The sequence below is a fragment of the Tiliqua scincoides genome, chromosome 10, assembly GCF_035046505.1.
Source record: "Tiliqua scincoides isolate rTilSci1 chromosome 10, rTilSci1.hap2, whole genome shotgun sequence".
NCBI classification, from domain to species: domain Eukaryota; kingdom Metazoa; phylum Chordata; class Lepidosauria; order Squamata; family Scincidae; genus Tiliqua; species Tiliqua scincoides.
Window position 1 is genome coordinate 2,075,690 of NC_089830.1, and position 22,671 is coordinate 2,098,360.

Genomic DNA, 22,671 nt, shown 5'->3' on the forward strand with positions numbered 1-22,671 from the left:
ATGTAGGGATTAAAATCTTGTGTGTTTTTAAAAACTTAATAGCAAGGAAAAGGTGGGAAACAGGACTGAGAGCCCAATCCTATGTATGTCTACTCAGAAGTAAGCCTCATTATAGTCAGTGGGGCTTACTTCCAGGAAAGTGTGGATAGGATTGCAGCCTGAGATTGCAGGTGGGGAGCCGTAAACCTTCCTATCATACACTGCTGTCCTGCGTAAAATCCCTCCCTCCTACCAGCAGTCATTTGCTTCTTAGGAGGAAGTGCATGGGTAGATTTTGGTGGGGAGCCTTAGGGGAGAGAATTCAAATCCGATAATGGCACAGGGAAAAGACTGCCAAAGCTGCAGCCCTGACCCAATTTCCCCTCACCCTGCATGGCTGCTCATTCCTAAATGCTACGTCAGAAATCCTTGCAGGTAGAAAATTAATACCACAGGTACACCGGAAGGAGGGAGCAGTAGGGCGATTGAGGAAAGGCAATCGTTTTATGTATTGCACCAAATGTTGGAGTGCAAAAAATTCCGGAGAGGAGACCATCAGGCAGTACGTACCTATGTTGAAATCCTCATTCTCAGTGATGATTTCGGCATTGGGAACCATTGTTGGAGGTTGGCACCGAGAAAGCTGATAGGCTGAGAAAGAAAAGGGGAAGGAACAAGTAGAGCAATCAACTTGCTAACCATGTGGATTGAATGTTTAGGTTGATAGCAAGAAATCTTAGCATCAAGAAAAAACGGGGAAGTCAGGGCTAGATTATGCATGACCTTAAGTGTGTCGTCATATTGTCAGAGACTAGACTTCACCTGCAAGTGGCAACTGCATGGAGGCAATTAACCTCTGTTTTGCCAAATTCTCAGTCCAAGCTTCACCTAGAGAACCTATACCCACTTTAAGCTAATTAGCCCCCCTTTGTTCCCCAACAATGGCCCCAGTTGTGCACTGTAGCACTGCTGGACCCCACCACCAGGGTAGCTAGCCTGTTCAACCTGCAGAGGTCCTCTTTCCTCCTCTCTCCTGAAGCAGATTCTCCAGGCCCAACAACAACACTTTGGTCCTTAGCAGGCCTTGGGTGTAGCAGCCACACACCAATCTCCAGTGTCTCCAAAGTCTGTCCTTTGGTCAGTTAGTCCATCAACCATTAGTTCCTCAGTCCATTAATCCTTCAGTTCAGTATCCTTCCTTCCTTCCTACTACTACCTACACCCTTTTCCTTCCTGCAAGTGCTGCTTTTATCCCTGAGGGCCCTATTGCTTTCAAGTGGCTCCAGCTGTACAGTACACTCACTGCCATCCATGGCCCTGGTGTTAACTCCATGCTTGTCTGACACAGCAAGGGGCCAGTGTTGACACCACACCCTATCTCCTCTTGTGCATTTCCATTACAACCTTTTAATTCCACACTCTTCCCCCCCCCCTCCAAAAGTGCCTGTTTCAGAGTGAAATAATCACTTAAGGGTGCCCATTTTGGCAAGAAAATAGTGTGGGGAAAAAGGACTTAAGTCAAGTTCCACACAGCTGCCTCCAACTGAGATGTTTGGTGATGATGTCATTGCCGAACATCTGGCCCCTCTGCTTAGATGTGGGTCCTCTTCAATCATAAGAATTTGCCAAGCAGGGTGAGATCAATGGTGGGTTAATATTTAAATTGTGTTGAAGTAAAGAGCAATTTATTTAATGTAAAACATTACAATTTCTGGTAGGTTGCCTGGAAGCTCAGTTTTAGGACCATAGTTAAGTTTGATATTACACGCGCGTACACACACACACAGAAAACAGCAGTGGACCTAGCGCTTTGTGAATGGGGCAAAGGTTCATACACCTCTAGGACCTGGGTGCAAGGTTTGTGCACCTCTAGGACCATGCGTTCTTGGTCCTAGAGGTTCTTGGTCCTAGACCAGGCGTTCTTGAGGGCGGGTGGGAGGGGAGTGGTAGGTGGGGCCAGGATCCAGCAGTTATGCTAGATCCTAACCCCATTCCCAGGAATCTGTCGGAAGCCTCCCAGGCTGCTCGGATTTGTGCCACCTCCAGAGGTGACGCAGATCCAAATAGCCCAATTCGGGCTGCAGTGGCTCTCCCCAGGGTAAGGGAAAGTGATTCCTTCTGCCCCAGGCTAAGCCGCTAAGCATGCAAACCTTGAGCTGGATACAGTGCAGGTCTGCTGGCCTGCCTGTTCCAGCGCAAGTTAGGATTGCATATAAACCTTATGTCAGTCCCAGAATTCCGAAGACCTCCAACTAAGACTCTGGAAATGTGGAAAAATATGATGAAAGCATAGTGTGTGCTTCAGCCCTGTATGCTGTTCTTAAGAATTCTATGGAGTAGGTAATTCTCACTGAAATAAAAGGAAAAAGATTAAAGAAATATTCCACTATGTATGATTAAATATTAAAGATTATTTGTACTGTATTATTAATAACAAAAATTACTTGTACTTAAAACTGCATGCCTTGAAGTGCTTTTATGAACACCAGGATTCTGCAGACATGAAACAAGGTTAATTTAACACTATGGATGTTACAACATGACAAATCTGAATGGCACTTAGATCAGAACAAAAGGTTTCTATTTTCAACAGAAAAATACCTTAAACTTTGGCATGTGTTTGAGCTTTGCCTCTTAAATGTCTCTTCCACAAGGAAGACTGCTCTATGACATGCCTAGTTAATGTTTACTACTGTTTATGTGTAGTTAATGTGTTAATGTGTAGTTAATGTGTTAACGTGTGTACTGTTAATGTGCAGTTAATGTGTTAATGTGGAAGACTGCTCTATGACATGCCTAGTTAATGTGTACAATGAATAGATATGCAATACTTTGCTTGGTGTTTTGGGGTGTGTTACAGAACAGCGTTTTGCAAACTGTGGGCCACAAGTCAATTTTAGGTGGGTCGTGTAGCACCTAGCTCAGTTGCCACTGAAAATACAGTACAAGGTGTGGAGCTGCTGGGTAGGGCAGGCTTCAAGTGGGAGAGAAGCCTGGTGCTTTGCCCTGAATAGGTGTGATGCTGGAAAGGGGGGAAGGTTGTGTAGTTGGAGAAGGATCCAAGCCTGCCTTCTGCTTTGACTTCCAAGTTGGAATGTTTGAATTTCGAGCTATGCAAAATAACAGCATGAGCGTGCTGTGTAATGAGACCTGTCTCTGATCTCAGCTTAGGTTTGAAGCCTAAATTGATGATGTCACTTCCAGCCATGACATCACTTCCAGGTTAATGACGTCACTTCTGGTGGATCTCTTGGTGGGTCTTGTCATTCTAAAAAGTGGATCCCAGAGCTAAAATGTTTGAGAACCACCGCTATAGAACCTTTGGTATTCAGAGTACCTGAATTGAAACTTTGTTTTACAAACACAGACACACACAGTGCTCACAAACACACTCACTAATTAAGCAAACCTGTTATACAGACCATAGAAATAGATGGCAAAAAATCCTCCGTTCGCTGCATCGCTGTAGAATTTCAGGAGCACCTGGTTGGAAGTGCTTTGGGTGGCTTTCTTAGCAGAGTTTCCTGTGAAGACACCCAGCTGTGGGGCCGTCTGTTGAGGCCCATCCCTAGAGAGCAAAGAGAGGAAAAACTTCTCAAAACGCTGTCAGGTGTGTGTATGTGTGTGTGGGGGGGGGGCTGAGCCTGGAGTCCTGTGGATCAGATGCTGGGTCCCTGTGTGCTCGGAGCACAGGACTGCATGCATTTTCAAAGCTGGAATGGGTGGGATCACAGACCAGAACCCTGGCACAGAGAGTCAGGTGGCACTGCAGAGTCAATTCAATGCCAGCCCCCAGAATTGCTGTCTTTCACGTGGAGGAGCTTGTTGCTAAATAAAACCTTTAGGTTCTCCCAGTAGTCTAGCTGGGTGGGAAGCAAAGCACTAAGTTCTGCAAGGAGACTCACCACAGCCATGTGACTAATACAAGACTCCCATCCTGATGGATTCTAGAGATAACAGCACACAACTAAAGGGTGTAATCCCAAACCCTACTTGGGCCAGTGCAAGTTCGCTGAGTGTTGCAATAGTGCCGTAAGGCGCTTTTGAGCCACTTCGAGGGGAGACAGGCCGGTGCACGGACATGTGCCAGCCTCCCCACGCTGACACAGGCCTCGGAGCAAAGGTGAGTTGCATCGGCTGAGCTCAGCATTCCCGAGGCAGGCTGGTGGGAAGCAGGAAGTGGGGTCAGGATTCGGTGGTTATGCCAGATTCTGACCCTGTTCCCAGACAGCATGGCGCTGCTGTGGGCTGCTCGGATTTACGCCACCTTGTCAGGTGGTGCAGATTCAAGTAGACCCATTGGGACCGCTGCAGCTCTACACAGGATAAGGGGAAACAACTCCTCTGGCCTCAGGCTACGCTGCTTCCAGCCCCAAACTTGCGCTGGAAACAGTGCAGGCCTGCTGGTCTGCCTGCTCCAGCACAAGTTGGGATTGGGCTATAAATCTGATTAGGTACATGAGGCTATGGTACCTTTATGTCCAGTATGGAGTTTCTGGCTCCTGTTCTCCCACCCCCACCCCCAGGCAGGGCAATTGGGTAGCCCAGATGGGTCTCTCATATCCTACTTACCAAATTGTGATGAAGTCATTGTATGGTTCTGTCTGCAGCAAGGTGAAGTTGAGGTAAATGCCATAGCCAGAAGACACCATGATGAGCCACACGCAGTCCTGAGAATTGGGGTACTGGTTGGGAAAACCAGGGGAGTAGATGGTGCCATTGTGGGCGGTGATGTTACCTCCACAGGGGACTGTGTGATGGACAGCAAAGGAAGCAAAGGAAGATCAAGAAAGGTGCGCCAACGTTGTCCAAACCAGGGTTGCTCTGACCAGATTTGCTACATTTTTCTTCATCAAGTTCCCCATCATCCACCACCATCTTTTAAGTTTGCAAACCAAGAGCGTCTTGAAAGTTTTTTGGAGAAGCAGAAAGCGCCGATGCTAATTTTCTTAGCAAAACCCTAAGGACCCAATCCTAGGCTGGAAGGGATTGTCACTCCCGGATTGGCCTTTTCAGCCACACTAGACGCTGTGTCAGAACCACCTTTCAGAGCGCGATACCATAGTCTTTCGAGACTGAAGGTTGCCAATACTGAACTCCAAATTGCGCATCTCTTCTTGCAGGGGGTGCTTGAGCACCTCACTGCAGGGAGAAGATGCGAGAGTTTAATTTCAGACTACAGGGAAGGGTTGTGAAACTGACAAGCTGATAGCCCACACGGAAAATGCACTGAGACCATGTAAAGTGAAACTGAGGCCAGGAACCTTCTGAGGTCTCCCAGCCAGCCTTCAGCCAACAGACAAACAAGAGCAGCCACAGTGGCAAGGTAAAGGCCGTGCAGAAACAGCCTTGGACAACAGCAGAAACAGTCTTGCAGGAGAGACTGCAGTAAGACCAATTTCAGAAGACCAATTTCAGCATCTCTCCTAAGATTGAACATTTGAATGTTTTCCGGTGAAGCCAAAGAAACTTGGGGTAGACAAATGAGATTTCTAAGAAGGGTTTGGAACACCACTGTAGGAGAATAAACTCACATGTCATATAAATAAACTCACAATGTTACGGACAAGCCTGCCATAAAGGACTTGCACACTAAAAACACCATAGAACAGTGTTTCCCAAACTGTGGATCGCAGCCTGATTGTTCGTGGGTCATGACAAGCTGATAGTCGACAAGGAAAATGCATTGAGCCCTATGTAAAGTGAAACTGAGCCACACTGTGTGTTTACTCAGGAGTAGGTGACAAGCAGAGAAATGCAACACCACCAGAATGGTTCCAATCCAATGAACACAGGTCCTAAAAAACACTTGAAGGTGTAGTCTCCTTCCAAACTTACATATGTATTGAGCTGTACAGAAAGCAAAACTGAGTCACTTGTGTGCATTTATTCACAAGGCCACAAGAACGGTCCTGATTTGATGAATCTGGAGCTCAACAAATGCTCGCCACCGTAGCAGAAAGGATAAAAACAGAGGCCTGAGAGCTGGTAAGGTGAAACATTTTTTTTAAAACCTTGTAAAGCTAGGTGGGTTCCGATAGTGTGTCATTTTTTAAAAGTGAGTTCAGGTGCTAAAAGGTTTAGGATCCACTAGTATAAAACATCAATTAATATTGATACAGCATTTGTATAGCATTTTTACAGTGTGTAAAGTGCTTCCCAGAATGTTGACTTTGATGTTGTCTTTACAACAATCAAGCAAGCATTATTCTCCAGAGGGTGGCTTGCTAAAAACCACCCTAATTGGGTCCCTTTGGGGAGAAAGGCGGGGTATAAATAAAGTAAATAAATAAAATAAAAATTAAATAATTAGTTCATACCAGGAGTAAGTGTGATCTCAAGAAATCCTGTTTTGGGGCTTGGTTTTTACACAACTATGGCCGCAATCCTAACCACACTTTCCTGAGACTAAGCCCCATTGAACAAAATAGGACTTCCTTCTGAGTAGACCTGGTTAGGATTGTGCCCTTTGGTATGTAACGACAGGCTGCAGCGTTCAAACTTAATATGCTCAGGAAATCTTTTCCATGCTGACTTGCTTTGCCACAGAACACTTGCGTGTTGCAAGCTGGTTTTGGGAAGCACCTTTGGGGTGACTGCAAGACGGTTTTATGTAGGGCATGGATTAGACCTCTTGCACGAAACAAGAGCCCAGAACGCCTCCTCTGGAGACAGGCTGCAAGTTGCAGGGGAAGATCAGTCGTGGAGGTTCAGCCGTCTTTCAAGGAAGCTGACCTGCCACGACTGATCTGCTCATCAAGGAACTCCTGTACTCTCCCAAGAACCCTGGAGCACTATCTGAAAAAGCACCGATATATGAGATTCATTAATCAAAAGATCATCCACAGAACACGGAGCTTGCAGGACAGAAAGTCAGCAGTGCTCCTGAATCGCGGCAGCTGCTTTGTGCTGCAAAGAGGAAGTGCTCACTGACAACTCTTCCTCAAATCCTGAGGCATGATTGTTGCAAAGGCCATCTCTCAGCGAGGGGAGCAGCGTGGCATCCATCATTAGACTTACTCAGGCACAGCGAGGTGGATGTTAAAGACACAGAGCAAGGAGATGATCAAACCTCCATTTTCCTCCTCCTTATTTATTCCCCGGCTTGGCATTAAGTTCTGACTTTTGATGGTTTGTTTAAATGCGAACAGGCAAAATCTTGCTTAGGACAATAAAACGTCATTCTGATCCAGCTAATTGCGCTGGCAGAGGAAGGAGAAGAGAAATACCAGGAAGTGAAGGCTACTTCCACAACTCAAGGAGCCAAGCCAGGGACCGACAGTCATACCTCAGGCCGCAGGCTCTGAAAATGAGGATGAGTGTTAAGCAATGACTGGGAGGCCTATGGGAGTGATGGGCAGTTGGAGAGCCAGTAGTGTAGCCAGAGGGGTGGGCAAAATGGTAAGTACTGGCGGCATTGCAACAGCCCCTTCCACTTGCTGTCAGAGACAGCAACATGCAGGGCACTAGCCACACCAAACGGCATCTCTTGTGTGTTGTCTTTGCTGCCCAGAATGGCTCCGACGCCGCGCGGGAGGGGCCACTTACATGACAAGTTGCAGCACTTGCAGCGCTTACTGGTTTGTCCCCCACCCAGCTACGTTACTGTGGAGAGCTGCTGAGAAGTGTGTATACCAAAAGAGGGCAGGTGGGGGAAATGATAATAGACAAACGTAATGAAATCTACCACGTGCAAAAAATAGGCTTGCTACTCCTGAAGATCACTGATCTAAAGCCTGCTTCTCTTTCCATCACAATGACATGAACATCCTTCTGAAACAAGGTTACAAATGGCTTCAATTTGCCCTTTCCTGGGGTCAAATGCTACCCAATCCTTGCCAGTTAGGCATGCGCCCCCGCCGCCTCTACACATTCAGTACCAGTCTGCAGACTGGTTCTTTCTTTCTTTCTTTCTCTCTCTTTCTGTCCACTCAAACATTTGTCTTTCTAAGATACAATGCAATAAGCCCTTACCTTCACACATTCAGTACACATTCTACCTTACACATTAGTACACATTGGTAGGAGATAGCATAAGTCATGTCAACATAAGCATAAGTCAACAGATAGCATAAGTCATGTTCAACCATTTTTTAAGATCCTTTCATAATGTCTTTATTTTGCCTACAGATGCTCTCCTCCCTTTTCTCCCTCCAACAGTACACATTACCCTACACATTCAGTACCAGTCTGCAGACTGGTTCTTTCTTTCTTTCTTTCTTTCTTTCTTTCTTTCTTTCTTTCTTTCTTTCTTTCTTTCTTTCTTTCTTTCTTTCTTTCTTTCTTTCAGTCCACTTAAACATCTGTCTTTCCAAGATACGACGCAATAAGCCCTTACCTTCACACCTCGGCAAGGGGTGGTCCCAGTTCCTATTGGTTCCATGCTGACAGGTGAGGACTGGGTGGCCAATCAAGTGATAGCCAGGCAGGCACTCAAAGGAGATGGACTGGCCCACACTGTATCCGGCTCCTCTTACAATTCCATTGGCAAAAGGTTCGGGGTCGGGGCACTCCTGGAGCTCATAAGCTGAAAAATCAAGGAAGACAACAGATAGCATAAGTCATGTTCAACCATTTTTTAAGATCCTTTCATAATGTCTTTATTTTGCCTACAGATGCTCTCCTCCCTTTTCTCCCTCCAACAGACAGGGATATTCCCTGCTTTTCAGAGCAGCTGAATGTGAGATCTTGTGCTGTTCTCCTCTATTACACAACCAGCAAGTTCTTTTCTCCTAGCAAACACTGGGGGATAAAGAGTAAACCACAAATTCTAAAGCAGAATCCTTCCCTTTCATCTGTTAGAGAAGGCTGGGGTGAGACAGAGGCTCAGACTAACAGACATGCTGTGTAGATTCTGTAGTTTGCTTCCATTTTTTTAAAATGTAATTATTCATCATGAGAATGTATAGACTCTGTTTTCCTTCACATGGTCAAAGAGGCTCACAATCTACTAAAAACAGTAAAACGACGAATGCAAAAACAATTAAAGGAGCACCACCGACAAGCGAGATGAAGCAGGAACAATAAACACAACCAAATCTTAACCTGAAGCTTCCTGGGGGAAGCAGTATCAGAGAGAAAATTGGCTGCATGGAGCGAGACTGCTTAATCCTTTTGCCCCGTTCTGGTTTAAGATTGCCCTCCCCAAGTTGCTTTTTGACCTGTGGGGTGAGAGAAACATCTCTGACCGCAACCCTAACCAATTTTCCAGCACTGACATAAGGGCAATGCAACTCCAAGGTAAGGGAAAAACATTGCCTTACCTTGAGGAGGCCTCCAAAACTGCCCCCCCCCCAACTGCAGGATGCAGCACATGCCCCACTGGCACAGCTACGCCAGTGCTGGAAAGTTGGTTAGTGTTGTGCCCTTTGTCTTTCCCCTTTTTGTACATCAGGGGTGTCCAAAGTTTTTGGCTGGAGGGCCACATCATCTCTCTGACACTGTGTCAGGGGCCGGGAGGGGGGGGAAGAATTAATTTACATTTAACATTTGAATAAATTTGCTTAAGTTTACATAAATGAATATATTAAAGATGAACTTATATGAATAAATGAAGGTCTTGCAATAGCTCAAGGTCTATAGAAGGCCTTGCACAAAGCAAGGCTGGCCTTTCCTTTGCTGCCTCTGCTGCATCACAGACATGAAACAGCAAGCAGTGGAGGGAGCCCTCATCCCACAGCTCATGCAGGAGGTCAAACAGTCGCTCTAACGCTGAGAGCAGTTGCATCGGGCCAGAGTGGGCTCCAACAAATCTCTGGAGGGCCAAAGGCTCTTTGGAGACTGGGGGCTCCCTGAGGGCCACATTGAGAAGCTTGAAGGGCTGCATGTGGCCCCAGGGCCGGAGTTTGGGCACCCGTGTTGTAGATGAAAAAGCAGTTTGGGAAGGGCGACAGGGTTGAAAGGAGGCCAGAACAGGAAAGGGTTACGCCCTGCCTCCCTGTGCTTTTCTTCTGATCTTACGGCCTGCCCCAGGACACATAAAATAAACACACCAAGGAAAGATCAAGACCGAACATTGAACATCCCCTGGCAAAGAATGTTCATGGATCCACTGTGGTGACATGACAATGGGGGCAGCTGCACCATCACTGCCCCACAGGTTCAATGCAATTTTGGAAGAAGCAGCAGAAAAAGACATGGCTTCATTCTTAACCATGTTTCCTTGTGTGTGATGCAAGGAGGGGGTCACTCCCCTGCCAAAAATCACCAACCAGGTGTCTGTGAAAGCCCATAAATGGGAGAGTGAAGGTTGGGCTCCTCTCTCTGATCTCAGCAACTGGCACAGACCCTGAAGACAGAGGTCCTCTTTAGCAACCATAGCAAATAACTTTGGAGAAAAGTGACTCCTCCACCACAAATCAGCCACATCTCCTTTTAAAGCCATTGACACCAGAGCAAACACCACACCTTGCAGTAGCATAAGGGCAGCCCCGCTGGATCAGGCCCATCTAGTCCAGCTTCATGCATCTCACAGTGGTCCACCAGATACCTCAGGCAGCACACATGGCAACAAGAGACCTGTATCGTGTTGCCACTCCCTTGCATCTGGCATTCTGAGGTAACCTACTTCTAAAACCAGGAGGTTCATATACTCATCCCTGGCTTGTAACCTGTGATGGGCTTTTCCTCCAGAAATCTGTCCAATCCCCTTTTCAAGGCATCTAGGCCAGGTGCCATCACCACATCCTGTGGCAAGGAGTTCCACAGACTAATGACATGCTGGGTAAAGAAAGGTTTTCTTTTGTCTGTCCTAACTGTCTTGAAACTCAATTTGAGTGGCTGTCTCCTGTTACTGGTGTTGTGGGAGAGGTAAAAGATCATCATTCCACCCACTCTATCCATCCCCTGCATAATTTTACATACAAGAACATAAGAGAACATCTATCTATCTATCTATCTATCTATCTATCTATCTATCTATCTATCTATCTATCTATCTATCTATCTATCTATTGTTGGCATCCTTCAGTCTCGGAAGACTATGGTGTCACGCTCTGAACGGTGGTTCTGGAACAGAGTGTCCTCTCCAGTGCGCGAAGCCTGGGTAAAGTAGGTATGGAGGATAGGCTGTTACCCATGCAGCAAATCCCCCCTCTCCATGTCGCTGAAATGGTCCAATGGAAAGGCAGAGGCCAATACGGTTGGTTCCAGTGGCGTCGCAGGAGTTGCCAGAACGTGACTGTGTTCAGCCATGAACTGCCTCAGGGACTCCAGCTCTGGATTTGGCCTCGTGCCACCCTGCCACCCACCCACCCACCCACCCACCCACCCAGATAGATAGATAGATAGATAGATAGATAGATAGATAGATAGATAGATAGATAGATATCCCAACTTTTGACAGAGGGATAAAAATGCCTGTCTAATTTCTCCACATGCTGCATAATTTCATAAACCTTTATTGTGTTCCCCCTTCGCTGTCATTTTTTTTTTTTTACCCCTCTGAACTGAAAAGCCTCAAAGACTTTAGCCTTTCCTAAGAGGCTCATTAGCTCACATTCATCCTTGGTTACCTTTGACTTTCTTGTTCCTCTCCCTGCTCCCCACTGGCAAAAATTAGATTGTAGGTCCCTTTGAACCAAGATTCCTTTTTGAAAAAGCTATTTTCAGGCTGCTTTTTAGCCTCGCTGCAATTCCCACCGTGAGTACGCTTTGAAATATTAGCAAAATGGGGGAAATAAAGCAGCAATGATACAACAAAAAAACCATTTTATGCTTCTCGCCCTATACATGCCAGGTACATGGATAGCTCTCCAGAAAGAATCGTGAGCAGTGGCATAGCTTGGGGGGGTTGCAATGCACTAAGTTTTGCAGGGAGGTTCACTGCAGTGTGCAAGCGGCCCCTCGCCCCCTTTCGGAACCAAGTGTATGTTTTGTTCCCACCAGCCATCATGGCTCCGAAGAGGAGGGGCTGCTTACACGCCATGGTGAGGCTCCCCGCAAAACGTAGCGCTTTGCACCCTCTCTAGCTACACCATTGATCATGAGCTTAAGAACTTGCAGGCTGCAAAGCACTCCTTCCTTGGGATTAGGATGAGAAGCAGCCAGAGAACTCCAAGGCAAAAGACTGCTTGATGAAATAAACTCTTTTGATGTTCTGCAACAGCTAGGGAGCTTCAGAAATTCAGGTCAGGTTGAATTCCTGGGTTAAGTGTAGTGGCCCTCTAGGAAAATACAGTCAGCTCTCCTCAACTGTGGGTTTGCGATCTGCGGATTTGACTGAATGTGGATTGCAGGCCTGCGCTGGAGAGCCTCAGAAGAGATCCCAGACATCACTGAGTTCAAGAGATTTTCTGAGGCATGGGGAGGCATGTGGTTGGTCTGTGGAACTCCTTGCTACAGGATGTGCATCTGACGGCACATCTGGCCTGGATGACGGCATCTGGCCTGGATGCCTTTAAAAGGGGATTGGACAAGTTTCTGGAGGAAAAATCCATTACGGGTTACAAGCCATGATGTGTATGCGCAACCTCCTGATTTTAGAAATGGGCTATGTCAGATGCAAGGGAGGGCACCAGGATGAGGTCTCTTGTTATCTGGTGTGCTCCCTGGGGCATTTGGTGGGCCGCTGTGAGATGCAGGAAGCTGGACTAGATGGACCTATGGCCTGATCCAGTGGGGCTGTTCTTATGTTCTTAACTATAATTCCTAGGAAGCCTTGCAGGTCTCTTGTTATCTGGTGGGCTCCCTGGGGCATTTGGTGGGCCGCTGTGAGATACAGGAAGCTGGACTAGATGGGCCTGTGGCCTGATCCAGTGGGGCTGTTCTTATGTTCTTAACTATAATTCCCAGGAAGCCTTGCAGGTCTCTTGTTATCTGGTGTGCTCCCTGGGGCATTTGGTGGGCCGCTGTGAGATACAGGAAGGTGGACTAGATGGGCCTAGGGCCTGATCCAGCGGGGCTGTTCTTATGTTCTTATGAGGCCACTCATGACCTTCCTGTGCTTCAGAAGGCCTGCCAGACCCTTCTGAAACACACTTCCAGTTTTTTTTAAAGAAGGCCTCTATGTGTATTCTATTATCTGCAGAAATTGGTAACCGTGGGGGGCATGGATATTGGGGGCCCACTGTACTATTGGGAAGTAACTTGATGCTACTGGGAAGGTGAACACGTCCTGGCTCTCATGTAAACCCGTTCACAGTCAACTTGGATTAGATCTTCCAGGTATGACCTCAGAAGGAGAGTGGCAGCTCATGTGTCGTGGCACCCACTGCCTTCACCTTACCTTGGTATTCCACCTTAAAGCCAGGCTTGTTCTGGGAGTGGTCACTGTGGAAGTACACAGTGGTCTCGTGAGACGTGGAGAGGAGGGAGCCGGGCAGGTCGGCCCCGCTGAACCGGCTGATGACGTTGCTGGTGTCATATGGCCCGTTGCGGATTTCGACAAAGTCGTGATTTGGCTCGGTGGAGAAGTTCAAGAACTGGATGTGAGCACCTGCATATCGAGGGGGGCAAAAGGAAGTCAGATGAATACAATCAAGCCAGGAATCAGATGGCAGCTGGCATTTTCATCTGCAGAATCCTAAAGGCACTAAAGCTGCATTTTCTAATTTTCTGAACACAGAAGCACACTCTTTTTCAGAACTAACACTGGAAGCATGTTCTGGCTGGGTCTACACATCTGGGAATGAGGGGGTAGGATAGAATGCATCACTTCAGACCACAGGAAGACGATACCACTTTTGAATGCTTTCCCACAGAAGATATGCACCCTCAAGGAGAAAACTAACATGTCAAGGAGGCATCCAGCCCCAGCTCTGCTAGATTTCTCCTTACAGGGAGTTCTTTTCATTCAAAAGTGTGATTAACAGCTGCAGCCCGGCTTTCTCACCCACCACCATCCAATGTCTGGTCAGTGGGCGCAAGAGGCAGGGCGTGTTTGGCTGGTAGCACCCAAACTATGGAACATACTTCTGGAGTAGATTCACTTGATCCCATCATTGGCTTTTTACAGGACAATTAAGATTCGACAAGCACACTGGTCTCACGTAGGCAATGAGCTTGTTGATGCTCCAGGTCCATTGTTTAAAACATAAGTTCTATGTCCTGCTCTTTTGTGTTGTTTTTTTTTTTGCAGTGTTTTACACATGTGGTTTTATGCTGTGTTAATGCAACCTGTTGGCTAAAGAAGTCTTTGAAATAAAATTGGCATCTCCACCAGTAGCCTTAAGTGGTATATAGTCCATCCTAACATCTCATTCTGCTGCATGTGTAAAATTTTACCATGTAAAGTTGACCAGCCTCTGGGAGCAGCACCTCAGACTGCCGTATCTGCCCACTCCCTGCCTCTGTTCCCTTACACTCCCCGCCCCGTTACACCCTCCCAGTACTGTTCACTGTAACCAATATTCTTATTAGAGAGAGCAGAAAAAAGTTATCGTCAAGCCTGGCTCTAGTGGAAGCTATTTTAGCACAACTGCTAAGAACCTGAGCAGGGCTGGGATACAGTCTCCTGGTCCCTGAAGGGGTACACCAGATGCCTCCTCCTTTACCTGGTGGTGCTCTAGTCCAGTGGTCTTCAACCTTTTCTCATTCCTGTAAATTGCAAAGATCCCACAACTGAGGCCTTGCGACCCCACTGGGGTCACAACCCCAAAGTTGAAGAATAACGATCCAAGGGTTTAGGAGCTCGCGTTATTTTGTCTGCACAAACTGCTGCAGGGCTGTCACACTGAAACAGGCGGCATTACACAATTCATCATCAAAAGGCAGTCATGCTTCTTTTTTTTGGGTTCATCACTGACCCTTCGTCCCTACTGCGGTCTTTATCTGAATGCACCTGCCCTTCCTGGACCAAAAGAGGAACACTCTTATTGGCACCTTCACTGTGAAAAGGTGTATACATTTGGAATAGCTCGTGTCAAGATGGAAACAGCCACACTGGATCTCTTACCAAACCCCACTGGAAGGGATATCCTCCAGGTACAGTCACTGTTGCTAGGGTAGTTTCCTGGGAAGCCAGGACTCAGGATGACCCCTTCCATCTCTTCCATGGTCCCACCGCACTGAGCTGTTGAATGAAAGGAGACACAGAACAGGTAATAAAAAGGAGAAAAAATAAACCATCATCTCTTGAACTCTGACTTGCTGTTTGTCCTGAAACTGGACAGTGAGCTGCAGTTACCATTAGCCAGGATAGTCCCAAACACAAGCAAAACTGTACAGAGTTCACTTTCAGAAAGATGCATTTCACCTTTCCTGAAGGGAGCCATGTAAAAATGAGATTCCGCTGCCTGCAATTTGAGGTCTGACTGCAATCTGAAAGATGCCTCGGGAAGTGCAACCTTTCTCTGTGAAGCAGGGCCAACCCACTCACCAGGCTGCAATTGGATGCCCACTGCCCAAGTCCTCCTCCGGCTTCCTGGATTCAAAAACGGAAGAGGGGAAAGGAGAGAAAGAGGAAGTGTGGAAGAGAGGAGAGAATGATGGCTAGAGTGTCGCCCACCTCTCTTCACTTTTCCACACTTTCTCTTCTGCACCATTCCCCTCTTCCTTATCAAACTGAGAGAGTGGAGGAGGCACGGGGGACGACGACAGCTGGAGTGCCACTGGGCAAGGGGCAGCAGCACTTGGCATGAAACCTTACATGCCAGGAGCCTTGGGCCAGCCCTGTCATGACATCCTGCTTTTTTCTTTTTCAAGCTGTAGGGTGTTTTATTTATGTTTTGCATTCACAGTGTTCCCCCTGCAGTCTGAATGCTGCCCTCCAAAGCTCAGATTCCAAACATCTATCCTCCTTCCCATTCCTAAATCTTTCAAGTCCACTTTCCTCCCTGTCCCGGCCTCTTAGGGCCCAATCCTATCCAACGTTTCAGCACCGGTGCAGCTGCAATGCAGCCCGGGGGTAAGGGAACAACTGTTACCTTGAGGAGGCCTTTGAGACCGACACCCCACCAAAGGATGCAGTGCACGCCCCGTTGGCACCGCTGCACAGGCCCTGGAAAATTGGATAGGATTGGGCCCTTAGTCTCCAGGCATAATGGCAGGTCCCATATGTACCGTCAAAAATGGAACAGGCAAGCCTGTGCGTTTAATCCATGCTGACACTGACAGCGCAGAGATTCCCATTTAAAAGCTCATTATGTGCATTCTTTTTTCTGCTGACGGTGCTATTCCCTAACCCCCACGCCTTCCCGCCCTCTTGATGTTTGCTTAAATGGAACTCCTCCTCAATTATTTAAAAAGAACACATCTGGGTTGAAGAAGACAACCACACACACACACACACACACAGAGAGAGAGAGAGAGAGAGAGAGAGAGAGAGAGAGAGAGAGAGAGAGAGAGAGCGCCTGCCATGTAGGGGACCCTGTCCCATTTCACCAAAGTTCTATTACTTAACCTTTCTAAATGTGACACAAAATATTTGCAAGTCTCCAGTTTAGATTCTGTAGAAAGGAGATGGGGGAGAAAGGATGTCAAAGGCAATTTTTCATTTGAGATCTACAGCCAACAGATTGAGACTCAGATGCATATTTATGCACCAAATTAAGCAACCTGATTTTCAAAGAATGGAATGAAAAAAAATAATAATCCTTCGCTAAAAAAATGGGGTTTTGATTTTTTTTTGGGGGGGGGGGGTTCCAAGGTTTCAACAACAACAACAAACAACAACAGTATTTATATACCACTTTTCAACAAAAAGTTCACAAAGCGGTTTACAGAGAAAATCAAATATCTAATGGCTCCCTGTCCCAAAAGGGCTCACAATCTAAAAAGATGCAACACCAGCAGACAGCCACTAGAAAAGACACTGCTGGGGTGAGGTGGGCCAGTTACTCTCCCCCTGCTAAATAAAAGAGGAGCACCCACTTGAAAAAGTGCCTCTTAACCAGTTAGCAGGGGTGCCTCTTCAAAAATTATGTTTTACTGTAGATCACAATTCTGGCTCGTTTATTCTCCAAAGACCACCAGATCTTGCAGTTTGTGTCATGGCTGGGAAGCCGCTTGAGCTGTTACTCAATTGAAATGCGACTCTTTCTGCATTCCAGTGCAGCTCTACTGTACGGGGAGCAACAAGGGAACAGACTGTGGCAAGGTATTGTTTCGTAGCTTCAAAGAAAAGCACCATCAGGCTTTCTGAGCACACTGCAGGGAACGCGCACACATCAGTCTGACAAACCAAATCAAAATCAAATTGGTGAATGGTGACGAACGCTTGGCTCTGAAACTACACAGGATAGTATGTACATTATGGTGGCATTTAATGGTCAAAACAATACTAATTGGAGCAGAGTTTTAATTCTGCAGATGGACTCGTCACTCTGCTAATTCATCTCAGTGGTTCACAAACTTTTAGCACCGGGACCCACTTCTTAGAATCAGAATCTGTCAGGACCCACCAGAACTGATGTCGTGACAGGAAGTGACAACAACAAGCAGGTAATTTTTTTAAAAAAATCCTAGGTTGCAATCCTACCTGCACTTACCAGAAGTAAGTCTCATTTACTATCATTGTTAGAAGCATATACATAGTAGCCTTTTAAAAGTACAGGTCTGCAACATTTCCCCAAAATGCAGTCACATACCCTGCTAGCATCAAGTCTAATACAATAAAAATAAAATATTGAAATGAATGGGGACCCACCTGAAATTGGCTCCTGATCCACCTAGTGGGTCCCAACCCACAGTTTGAGAAACACTGCTCTATGCGCTTTTACCATGCCCTCAACAACTATCTGAAAGCACACACACTGTAGATGAGAGTTAAATATGACCACGTCAGATAAGTGGAGATTATTGGTCAACTAAAAAGCCTTTAACCAAGGAGTTTAGGAATCACTGTTTGGGAAAACAAATCCACTGGTTGGCTCTAATTTTGAGGACTCAGGCACCCTAGAGTCCAGACTTGTGACTGCTGACCTCTTCCACTTTCACAGGTGGTCTCTGTGACAGGTTTATATGACGAGCTCTTGCAAAGGGGGTCGAGTGCTCCTCTAAAGACAGGGTGACCAGATACAATGGGGGGATGCTGTACCTACAACCATTGTATAGAAGAGGGAATTTTGACAGGTGCAGCTCAAAATGGACGGTTTAAAAAGCTGCACCTGCCTAAAGTCCTCTTTTGTGCAATGGTTAAAGGTATAGTCACTCTGTCCTTCACTGTATCTAAAGAACATGATTCTGCCAGTTAATGACTTCCTGTAAATAAGGGTATACTAGCTGGCCTTTTTGAACAGAGAATAGACACAAATATTCAGCAGAGTGATTTTCAACACTCTGACGCATTCTCGGCATCACCTGGCAGGACAAAGTTCCAAACAACACAGTCCTGGAACGAGCTGGAATCCCTAGCACGTATGCACTGCTGAAACAGAGACGCCTGCGTTGGCTCGGTCATGTCGTGAGAATGGATGATGGCCGGATCCCAAAGGATCTCCTCTATGGAGAACTTGTGCAAGGAAAGCGCCCTACAGGTAGACCACAGCTGCGATACAAGGACAGCTGCAAGAGGGATCTGAAGGCCTTAGGAGTGGACCTCAACAGGTGGGAAACCCTGGCCTCTGAGCGGCCCGCTTGGAGGCAGGCTGTGCAGCATGGCCTTTCCCAGTTTGAAGAAACACTTGGCTAACAGACTGAGGCTAAGAGGCAAAGAAGGAAGGCCCATAGCCAGGGAGACAGACCAGGGACAGACTGCACTTGCTCCCGCTGTGGAAGGGATTGTCACTCCCGAATTGGCCTTTTCAGCCACACTAGACGCTGTTCCAGAACCACCTTTCAGAGCGCGATACCAGAGTCTTCCGAGACTGAAGGTTGCCAACAAGATGATTTTCAACATTTTTCATCTCATAGCACACTGACTCCCTGGGCTTCTCTATGCTCATTGCTTCTTGTGATTTCACTTCTGGCTTCTAGAAGACTCTCCCAGATTCTGCAGCTCTTTTTCTAGGGCCACTGTCTGCAGTAACAAACTCTCTGTCCCTCTTATTAGCTACTACAGACAGTGGCCCTAGAAACAGAGTGGCAGAAGTGTTTTTCAGCAATTTTCAACCACTGTGCTCCCAACTCCTGCAACACACCTGTGGACCTTTCACGGCACACCAATGTACCGCGGCAACCAGTTGAAAAACAGCTGATTTAGCAGTTCTGTAGCATATCTGATATATGAAGATGCTTTCCAGCAGCTACAAAGGTGACTGCACAGTCAGAATTTCTGCCCCAGCTCCCTTCACCCCCCCCAGGTGGTCTTAATTCAAGAGAAATTTGCAGTGGATGCTACCTACCAATGCAAAGTGGGGGAGGGTAGTTCCACCTCCGAACAGTCCCTGGCATGCAGGATATGTGAGAATGCCCCTGAAAAAAGGAAGCAAAGCAGATCCATTAGAGGGTTGGGAGGGGTGAAGACATAAAGAACTGGAAAGTAGAAAGAAACAAGAGAACTTGCCCCCACCCTCCCACAAGAAATTCTTCACCAAGGAAATGCAAAAGATTCATCAATTGGCTATACAGGTGTGAATCACTTTGGGATAAGGATACCTTCTCCTATCCCTGTTGCTATGCAATTAGGCTGTTAAGCGAACATTCAACCCAATCTAGTGCCTTTCGGCCCAATCCTTTGCCTGTCTACTCAGAAGCAAGTCCCATTAGAGTCAATGGAGCTTACCCCCAGGAAAGTGTGGATAGGACTGGGCTGTTTGTTGTGTAAACAGATATTCCCTGCCAGACACTGGCTGGCTGTGCAGGCTACTGGAGACAGATTGCTTTTTCTTTGCACTGAGAGCCTCTTTGTTGTGTAAACAGATACTCTGCTGTAGGCTAGGGAGACCTGATTGCCTCATTAATCCCTCTTCCTTGTGCTTTGACCACCATGGTATAAGCAGTGTGTCCTTAAGCGAATGGTTATTAAGCTACACATTATTATACATATCTGTACTTATTTATTTATTTATTTATTTATTTATTTATTTATATCCCGCCTTTCTATCCCAACAAAGGACCCTCAAGGTGACGTACAAATAATACCGTGGCACTTACATACATTGCAACTTTTAGCTATGTACTGGATCCCAAGTCACCAAGCCCAGCTCCCTTCCACACTTTTGACAGTACATTACTCCAAAATTAAGCTCTGCTGATTTCAGTGGGGCACAGAGTCTGGCGGAAGAGGAGCCCCTCTTAAGCTAGGCTTGAACTGTGGACAATCCTGTAGGTCCCCCTCCCCCTCCATCACCAGCAACAGGCCACTGCCAGAGGGCATCATAGGAAGCTGCACTGGATTTACTACCTGGCTTTCTTCTGACATCTATTGTGTACCTCTGCTTATCTTATCCCTCCTGTAGTGACTAGATGTCCCTGCTCTTCCCCTCCCAACTCCTAGGGAAAATTAGCACTAAAACAGAGGGGGCTCCAGCTAACTCCTCCCACCAATTTTCTCTGCAGGACTCTGGGAGAGTTCAGGAATTTGTACCATTCAGAGCCCTGCTTGAGCAGGGAATAGATGGGGGATGGCATTGCCAGGGGCAGGGGATAGTGGAACAGTTGATGGGGGAAAGCTACAGCCCCTATTCTTCAGTTCTTATGCCATTCTTCAGCTATTGGGCAGGAGGTCTGGTCTAGAGGGTAGAGCCTCTATTTGCCTGAAGATAACATCCGCAGGTCGCCAGTTCAAAGCCACCGGCACCGTGCGACCTTGAAGCAGCTGACAAGCTGAGCCAAGTTATTCCATCTGAGCGCGGGGGAGGATGGAGGCCGGAATGTTGCGACCAGATCAGAAAGAAACATCTGAATGTTGTGGTTTCTTGAAAGATAGAACCTTCTTTCAAATTGTAAAAATCCCTATGGGGATTTAATTAGCCGCCTATGTAAACCGCCTTGAATAAAGTCCGAGGAGAAATCTGAGGACCAAGAAAGGCGGTATAGAAATACCTGTATTATTATTATTCCCTACTCCCCTAAATCCTTTGCAGCCTGTCTCCACCTTCCCCATCCCTGTCATCCGTGTTATCTCACACAACAGCATTTCATCACAGCTGTAATTAAAAGAGATCAAGTCAAGCTGCACATTATTCAGTGGCGTTAAGTACCTGGAGCGCATAGCCTGGTTCACACTGAAAGGAGACAACATCGTTTACGAGGTATCTCTCCCCGATTTTCAATCCGTTACCGGGAACCGTAGGTTCTGGGCAGCTGGATAAGCCGACGGCTGCAAGAAAACAACAAAGAGGTGAATGCAGAAGGGGAGTGCGGTGCTCTTTCCAAAGCAAAATGTACAGAGATGCTGTGACGTTGGTCTTGCTGGCGATTTTAAAACCGTTTGCTAACATGGATTTCAGAGGCAATGACGGGCTCTAAGAAGTGGTGGCTCTCAGGACACCCCCGGGCTGCTCCCAGACTCCAGTTTTTGTCCTGTGACTGGGAACTTCCTGGAGGCCTTTTGGGGGCCTTGAGTACCAGGATGGCAAATCAGGACTCAAGCCTTTCCTGCAGCACAGTCTGGACTGGACACAGTCTCAGGGATGCCAGAAGCAGATGTCAAATTCTGCTTGTGCACCACCTGTGGCCAAATCGGGGAGATCGGCCAGACCAGATCCTAACAGGAAGAACAGCAGCAGACCAGAATGGGCCCAAGGACCGCCCCTCTGATCCCCTATGAAGTCAGGGTCGGCTATGTTCATTCACTTCTCTGATCAAGTTTTCATAGCATTCCAAACTCCTGCAAAATTTGATTGACCAGAGGGGATAACTTTGTGTTTAAACTTCATTCGCTACATTTTTACCTGTTCTGTCTGGCTTCACCCCAGAATCCAAGAGTAGAGGAGTTTATTTCCAGTGAGTAAAGTAGGATTTGAAGGGTGCACCAAGCATAGTCCAGCTGCTTGGGAGTTCTCAGCCAGACTTCTGGCTGTGAAGGCTGCAACCGGGTCTGTGGGCTTCATGTCTCAGCGCACCGCAGCAGCACATGGTCTAAGAAACTGGCCAGTGCTTCACAGCTGGGCAGCACTTGCATGATTGGCCAAGCTAAATAGAACTTTATATGCTCCAGACTGGAGATCTTGTGCTTATTCTTATTATTTTTATTTAGTAAACAGCAGCTGGACGGAGAGTTTTTCTCCCAGGCAAACAGCAGCTGCAGGACGGGCACAATCTGGAGCAGAGGAGTTAAAAGCTGTCTCCCCAAATCTCTGGAACTGTAGTCTTTCCAGCTTCACTACTATAGCTAATAGCAGTGGAAGAGCTAGAATCATTTTTCCACCTGGCATGCGGCCATCAAGGAGGGAGAGTGTTGCCACTGGAATCAGACAAGGAGTAAAAGGTGGGAGGAGAGGGCTGGGAGGCAGCAAGAGAAATGTGAGAGAGGCTTGCGCTGTATCCAGTGCGGGATAGGGGCCCAAAGTGGCTCCGCCAGAGGTAAAGGAAAACTTTTCCCCTTATCTCCAGGTAAGGCGCCCTTGCTGCTATGGGTCTCCTTGGATTTGCGCCACCTTCTGAGGTGCCACAAATTCATGGAGAGCAGAGTGGCTTGAAGTTGCTCCGAACTCCCCAGGAACAGGCATTGAGATCTAGCATAACTGTCGGATCCCAGCCCTGCCTCCCGCTCCCCACCCATCCGCCCACCCTTGGAGCCTTCACTGAAATATCTGTATTCCATCAAAAGTTATAGTCAAAAAAACCAGAAAAGGAAAACGCAACTGCCTTATGGAACAAGACTGGATTTCTTTAATTCAAAATTCAATGAGGTTCACGGTTCTGAGAACC

The 22,671-nt window shown here is 47.0% G+C and overlaps 1 protein-coding gene across 1 annotated transcript in view; it reads right to left on the reverse strand.

The window, feature by feature from the left end:
- CSMD2 (CUB and Sushi multiple domains 2) overlaps nucleotides 1–22,671 on the reverse strand; it is a 594,109-nt gene that overhangs the window by 67,675 nt on the left and 503,763 nt on the right. The window contains exons 38-45 of the mRNA XM_066638160.1: nucleotides 21,000–21,118; nucleotides 19,200–19,269; nucleotides 14,873–14,989; nucleotides 13,205–13,414; nucleotides 8,318–8,506; nucleotides 4,552–4,729; nucleotides 3,402–3,547; nucleotides 550–630 (exon numbers count right to left, since the gene is read on the reverse strand). Coding sequence (XP_066494257.1) covers nucleotides 550–630; nucleotides 3,402–3,547; nucleotides 4,552–4,729; nucleotides 8,318–8,506; nucleotides 13,205–13,414; nucleotides 14,873–14,989; nucleotides 19,200–19,269; nucleotides 21,000–21,118 — 1,110 coding nt within the window. The remainder of the gene's footprint in view (nucleotides 1–549; nucleotides 631–3,401; nucleotides 3,548–4,551; nucleotides 4,730–8,317; nucleotides 8,507–13,204; nucleotides 13,415–14,872; nucleotides 14,990–19,199; nucleotides 19,270–20,999; nucleotides 21,119–22,671) is intronic.